At 42.4% G+C, this 7,270-nt stretch overlaps 1 protein-coding gene across 1 annotated transcript; it reads left to right on the forward strand.

The window, feature by feature from the left end:
- The first annotated feature begins 3,993 nt into the window (after positions 1-3,993).
- TMEM52B (transmembrane protein 52B) lies at positions 3,994-7,270 on the forward strand. The gene is made up of 5 exons (XM_033059026.1): positions 3,994-4,063; positions 4,653-4,696; positions 5,390-5,428; positions 6,272-6,438; positions 6,857-7,270. Exons 1-5 carry the CDS (start codon positions 4,016-4,018, stop codon positions 7,096-7,098), a joined length of 540 nt encoding a protein of 179 aa, XP_032914917.1. The 5' UTR covers positions 3,994-4,015; the 3' UTR covers positions 7,099-7,270.

Raw genomic sequence — 7,270 nt, forward strand, 5'->3', positions numbered from 1 at the left:
CTACCCCAGGTGAACCCCTAAGGCTGGGGAAAGAAGTGGTGGAATTTTTGCTAAGCACAGGGGCAACCTATTCTGTATTGAATACACGTAAAGGAAAGCTTAGTAAGGTTGTGGTAAATGCAGATTGGTAAATTGTAAATTGTAAATTGTTAAATGGAAATTGGTGCATGTGGTAAATGTACACAGTGTGGTAAATATAACCGGTGCTACAGGGAAAAGTGAAACTTGGTCAGTACATGAAATTTAAATCAGGAAAGAACTGCACTACTCATCAGTTTCTATGTATGCCTTAATGCCCAGTCCCCTTGTTGGGGAGAGATTTATGGGGAAAATTGGATGCTCAGATAACCTGAGGGGACGTGGGGGTCCTGATGCAGAAGTTGGGAACCTGGAGTAGATCTGTGGGCTGTTCCTCCGAACAGCTGGATGATATGAGCAGATAAGGCCAGGATGCTTGCAAGCAATTGCTGCAACTGTTCCACTGATCACAGAGGCCAGGAAGCTCAGGACCAGACAACACATCACTGCTTTTGTCCCTCACATGGTGACATCCATATTAGAGCAAAAGGAAGGGCATTGGCTGTCCCCCAGCAGGATGCTCAAATACCAAGTTGTGCTCTTGGAACCAGATGATGTGGAGTTAAAGACAGCAGCAGCCATGAATCCAGCCATTTTCCTTGATCCAAAGGCAGTGGATGAGGGAGTCCTGACACAGGATTGTCTCCAAACCATGGAACAAGTATATTCCAGCAGAACCAATTTGCAGGATGAACCAATAGAGAATCCTGATTTAGAATTATTTACAGATGGCAGCAATTTCATGAAAGATGAAAAATGGATGGCAAGATATGCAGTGGTGACTGCCACTGAGGTATTAGAAGCTCAATCTTTACCAATTAACACATCAGCCCAAAAAGCAGAGATAATAGCACTAAAACCAGCATTGAACTTGGCAGTGGGGAAAAGAGTGAATACTTGGACTGATCCTAGATATGCATTTGTTGTGATTCATGCCTGTGGAGCCATATGGAAGGAAAGAGGATTGCTAGCAGCTCAAGGATCATCTATTCATGACAGAGAAGAAATTTTACAACTTTTAAGGAATTTAAAAAACCAAAGCAGGTGGCAGTGGTGCATTGTAAAGCACATCAATCTGGACAAACTAATGTTAGAGTGGGAAACCAATTAGCAGCTCAAGGAGAAGCTGAAAAATGCATCCCCAGAGTCAGTGCCACAAAAACAAAAAAAACATACCTGAATTTAAGGCTAATTCTGACAGTGAGGATCAATGTTTAGAAAATATATTAAAAGCCACTAAGAATCAAGAGGGGTGGTGGGTAACAAACAGCCAACAGGTTATTGCTCTACTTCCTGTAGGGAGGAAAGTAACGGGAAAAGAACACAACAAATCCCTTGGGGGAATTGAGTCCCTGACATCTAGTTCCAAAACTCTGCACTTAGTGTGGGAACAACTGAAATAGAAAAATCTGTAACAGTGTGATGTCCAATTTGTTTAAAAACAAGGCCACCTTCTGGAACAGTTAAAGACAAGCTTCACAATCCTTACAGGGGAGAATGTTGCCTGATGAAGAAGCTTTTGTACCTGGTGGGTTAATACAGTGAGCATTCTTGAAAAACCACAAAACCACTGGTCTATGGAACTGCACAATGCCCATTCTACAGAAAGAAGAACTGGAGCCCAGTTGTGCCAACTTTTATCAGTTCACCAGGTTTGACTTTGGGGTCACCAGACACCAGGGACCGCCAAAGAGACCCCAAGGACAGAAAAACACATCTGCAGAGAGGAGGGAAAATGTGTCAATGATTTTGGGGAAATGATTATCAAATGCATGTTTATTCCAGGAGAATCAATCAATATTATATGTGTGTAAAATAAAGCCTCTAAATAGGAGCTTTTTCTGTACTCAGCATGCACAGTATTCCAGAGGATATCCCCTCGTGCATCCAGCCAAATAAAGAATGCGTGCTTCTTAATGTTACACTGGTGTTAAGGAGTTTGCATTTTTACCTATTTTTGATAACACTGGAAGCAGAGTGTTAATAGCAATGCCACAGAAATTTAAGAAGAGTAATCAATAAATTTCAGTAAGAAGTTATTATGATATCCTTTTGGAGAGGTCACTGTTTCATGTCACACTGCAGCTTTTTCTTTAGGGAATTTTTGGTCACTTTTTCTGCTATTTCTGCATTTGGATCATCCCAGAATTTGAAATTATCATATGACTGAATTTCAGCTAAAATGAAGTGATGATCTATTAAATTATCACACTGGTGATAAAAAGCCCTTAGAAACATCAGTGATTTATACTTCTTTTCCACATTGAATCCCACCAATTTTAAAAGCCATGCGTGCAAGAAAAGCTATTTTACAGTTCTGCTGGGTCTTTTCCTCTAAGACTTCTATAATACACCAAAGAATTTAGGAGAAGGAGACAAAACTACTATTGGTCAATTCCTATGTAAATACAATGTCAGTAGGTCATGTTTCTTTCTCTTTTTTCTTTCTTATTTGTCCATCAGGACTCAGAAACCTCCTTCCAACAGCCATGGATGGATGGATGGATGGATGGATGGATGGATGGATGGATGGATGGATGGATGGATAAACTACTGCTAAGGTATATTTATACTGCACCACTACTTTTACAATTAGAGAATGGCAAACGGGTTTTAGCCTGCCTTGGGAGAATACATTATTTCGTGAATCCATTGGTTCTGCTCTGCAACTCTAAAATGCACCACCAGGGCTAATGATTCACCAGTTTAATGTGAAAGGGCTATGATTGCAACAAGGGGCAACAAGTCTCACTAGCTGCTATCCTGCCTTTAACAAACATTTATGCACCAGTCCCAGGTGGTTCCCAAACAAGAATAGTTACACATTACTGCAGAGCATTTTTTTCTGTCTCAGCTATTCAAAAGAGAAAGATTAGGAGAACCCAATTACATGACTGTAATAACACTCTGGGTAGCCATGAGCACTAACAGAAATTTTAAACAATTCTACAAGACAGAGAAAATTAATGGGTCGTTGAATGGAACCTGTGAATATAACCAGCTGTAGGACTAATAGCATCCAGGACAGGAGAATCAACAATCTTTCTGCTAAAAGGGATTTAGGGGGGACTTAGCTGGCCATGCAGAAAGTTTGGGAGTGGGACCTGTGAGTGAACAGACTCTAAGCTGCAGGAGGGACAGAGCAGGACATGACCAGGTAAGAGTGATGATGGCAGAGCCCTAAAATGTGAGGTACAAGAGTTGCTGCATATGAATATATATATATATATTCATAAATATTTATTCATATGCATATATGTCTACATACACACATATGCATATAACTGCAGATATAAATATATATCAAATGCTGGATATAATTATTATATGGCAATTTCTTTCACTTCCAAGTCATCAGATTGGACTGTCAGAGGTAGGACAATGTGAGTGCAGGAGCAGAAAAGGTCCTGGAGGACGGAGAGGAATCTGAACTCCATTTAAACAGGTCAGTAACATGACCTTCAACCCACTCCCCTCAGGGTAGGGGCGGGGAGAGAAATAATTGGGAATGAACAAACTCAGAGACCCTTTCTGCTCATTGAAGGGAAGGGTCAGGCCTGCAGAGATCTCATGATGCCCTTCACTGAACTAGTTAAACATCTAAAATAAGAACCTGTAGCCACTGCTCTTCTCCTGATCTGACTGGAAGGTTTTAGAAATCCCTTCAAAAGAAGAAGAGAACCAGGCCAATAGAATAACAAAAAGAGACAGGCAGAAACAATCAGGAATTGCCAGTGACAAAACGGAAAAGAGGAGCAGCAAAAACCTGAAGGACAGAAAGAGAAAGAGTAGGAGGAAGAGATTGGATTCAACACACAGCATAGAAGCTGCTCCTTCTGCTGGCCAGTGGACTGGTGAGGATGAACTGAAAGTAGAAAGGACAAGAAGACTCTGCGAAGCTTGAAGCACCAAGAGGCCACAGAACCACCTTCCAGGGATGTATAACTCAGACATGATCTGCTTTGCTGTGGGGAGTTTCTTATGGGTAAGTCATCTTTATGGGGTCTCTGGTCAGATATGGAATTACCTTGGAAAGATGGGGGGCCATTAGCAATAATAATCTCCCTGGTATTAGAAAGAACTGGACACTTAACAGGCACACACAGAGAAGATAATATTTGCTGCTATTCCAAGGATGGTAACGCAGATATCAGGGTTCCCAAGGAAAAGGAATGAAAAGGGTAGGAGTGCTGGAGGGATAGAGCAGTTTCAAAACCAGAGTGGGTATAATATGAGCAGGGTATTTATATGTTCTTAATAATGGATATGGAGAAGGATCCAAAGCTGGAAAATGTCATGGCTTTCAGTGGAGAAAGGGAAGGTTGTGGTGGCGTTGAAGTCAAGAACAGTACTAAATAGGATTTTAAGGACTACTGGAATTTAATATATGAAACAATGCTGTTGGTAAGAGTAACTTCAAATGTACAACAGAATATATGACAGAAGCAATGGAAGATAGATAACAGTACATCTTTAACACAGGAGATCCAGACTCAATATAAAAGATATACAAGATGCATTTGACAAAATTTAATTCACTCTATCTGTGTCTTTGCTGCTTTTTTTCCTTCTAGTTCCCCCAAGTGAGAGGTGAGGAAGGCTGCCTCAACACTGAACTGTTAAGTATTTGTCAATCTTGCTCTTCTTTTGAGAAAACAATAAATAACAAAGGCAATACTGGACATGGGCATTATGACCTGATGGTTAACGTTTTCCAGAAAATCTTATTTAGTTGTATTAAAAATTCATGTAAAATCACCATTACTTTGAATGGGAACTGTATCAATTACTATTTTTATTGATCAACATAGATTGTGTGGTACTGCTCCTGCTGCCTATTTGCCTTACTGCCATAGTTAAGAGCTTTCTGGTCTAATTTCAGTTGACTGGGATTATGAATTTAGAATCAAACTTTCTTTGAAAAAACAGTTTAAAATATACTGCTTTGGTGAATATTACTATCAGTGATGTCATTTGTAAGAATAACCAGAATTATATAGTGACAAAAAAGAAAAAAAAATGAACATGAATGCAGATGTCTAAGGTTTGCAAAGGGAATTGGGCAACAATAAATATCAGGAAAACAATCAAGATATAAAGCCAACAGAAGGGAAATTCACCTAACAGGGATATTGATGAGTTTGGACAACTGTGTCCTCCACAAAGCACAATGAGTTTCTTATCATTGTGCCACCTGGAATCTGGACAGTAAGTGAGGAGCATGAGGGCAGATGGAGGAGGGTGCCACAGGGATCTTCACATTTATTTGGTGTTCTGTGGAGAACTATTTCTTGTATCCTCTTTTCTTCAGCTGTTCAGGTACAGAATGGGACCGTCTGTGGTACATCTGGTAAGATAACATGTTTACTCTAAATATCTGCATCTCTAGACAATTCCAGTAGCAAGGGTTAAATGTGACCTACTCAAGAGTAATGTCATCCCCTCCTTTTCCCTGGGGTTCTCTAAAGCTGTACAAGAGCAAGGCAACACCTCAAACAAATGTCTTTTACAAAATTTGACCTACCAGACTCCTTTTTTATTCCACATATTTAGTCATATGAACACTATTAATAAAGCACAATGTGGCACCATATGCCTTTTAAAAGACTGATGTTTAAAGTAAGTTCTGCCTGATTTCTTAGTCATTCCCACCAGGATGAGATTAAGAAGGATGGTAGTTGCTGAATATCTAGAAGGCTGAATTAATTAATATCCAATTTTTCCTCTCTGCTTGTCACTCACAATGAGATGTCTAGAATACCTGGTTTGGGTCCCCCAGTACAAAATAGGTGTTGGCAAACTGAAGCCAGTCACCTGGTGAGCCAATAAAAAAGTTTCTTCAGCCTGGAGGAAGTTAAGGGGACAAAGTCATTGCAGTTTTCCACTACCTAAGGGGGATCTTGAGAGAAGATAAAGACAGAGACTTCTCAGAGGTGCTCAGCAGAAGCACATAAGGTGGCTGACCAAGCCGCAGACAGGAAAATTCTGATTAGACAGGAGGAAAAATGCTTCCCCTGAGGATGGTGCAGCACTTGAGCAGGTGCCTGGAGGGGATGGTGGGTCTGCATCCCTAGATACTGTCCAAACACAGCTGGACAAAGCCCCAGGTTAACCATGCTGTAAGCAGTCAGAGACATTAAGAGATGTCCTGTAAACAAAATCTTTCCTAATTCTGTGTCCCCTCCCATTCCAGGCTGGTGCTGGTGGTCGGGGGGCTCCTGCTGCTGTGTGGGCTGGTCTCTGTCTGTGTGAGGTGCTGCTTCCAGTGCCACCAGACCGGGGACGAGTCGAGCCCTCAGCCCTACGAGGTCACCGTCATCGCTTTTGACCACGACAGCACCCTCCAGAGCACCATCACTTGTGAGTTGGCTTTGCCAGATCCTTCAGGGCACTTCAACTCCCGGCAAAGTGAGAGGGCTGCACTGTAAAGCCCAGGTGGTGGCACCCCAAGGCTGGCAGAGGGAAGTTCATGGTAGCAGGGAGGGAAAGCAACCTCTGTACGTGCTACAAGCTAAGGTGCTCAGGTGTGAGACGTGTTGGGTGGTATAAGGGCAGCCACAGGTTTCAGTGGTATTTCAGGAGAGAGGAATTGTGGGGTGCTGCTAGTGGAATTTCACACACACTCTCTCTCCTTTTAGGGTAGAGTGAAGGAGCAGGAAAAGGAAAACATTCTGGCTGTGGGTAGAGAAAAGCCTATGTCCTGTGGATGTCCTTGCCCTCCTCTCATCACACGATGCTCTCAGAATGAGGCAAACAGCTTTGGTCTCTTCTCTTCCAGCTCTCCACTCAGTGTTTGGGCCAGCTGCCAGGAGGATATTAGCAGTGGCACACTCCCACAACGCTGCCCAGGGAACTCCTCCCCTGTCAGCCTCAGACACCCCTCCAGTGTATGAAGAAGCTCTGCACATGAGCAGGTTCACGGTCGCCAAGGCGGGGCAGAAGGTGCCAGACCTGGATCCAGTGCCAGAGGAAAAACCTGCCGAGGGCAAGGATGCCCAGCTAGCCCTCCCAGGACGCTGATGTCTGGTTTTACTTGATAGCAAATAAAAAAGGATAGTTGCATGCAGAAGCTAATTCAGGTGGGCAAGGTATTAAGAATTTCAGATTAACTTCCTTAGTCAATTGAGAAGGGGGGTGGGGGGGGAAGCGAGTAAAATTCCAAATATTTCAGATCTAGCATAGTCTAATGGCT

This window comes from Catharus ustulatus, chromosome 4 (genome assembly GCF_009819885.2).
Source record: "Catharus ustulatus isolate bCatUst1 chromosome 4, bCatUst1.pri.v2, whole genome shotgun sequence".
In the NCBI taxonomy this organism is placed as follows: Eukaryota; Metazoa; Chordata; class Aves; order Passeriformes; family Turdidae; genus Catharus; species Catharus ustulatus.

Excerpts from the sequence above, each read along its gene's own strand:
- TMEM52B (XM_033059026.1), top strand. The coding sequence starts at position 4,016 with ATGTATAACTCAGACATGATCTGCTTTGCTGTGGGGAGTTTCTTATGG. Across the intron at positions 4,697-5,389 it reads GGCTGCCTCAACACTGAACT|CTGTTCAGGTACAGAATGGG; the intron begins GTTAAGTATTTG and ends TCTTTTCTTCAG. Across the intron at positions 5,429-6,271 it reads GACCGTCTGTGGTACATCTG|GCTGGTGCTGGTGGTCGGGG; the intron begins GTAAGATAACAT and ends CTCCCATTCCAG.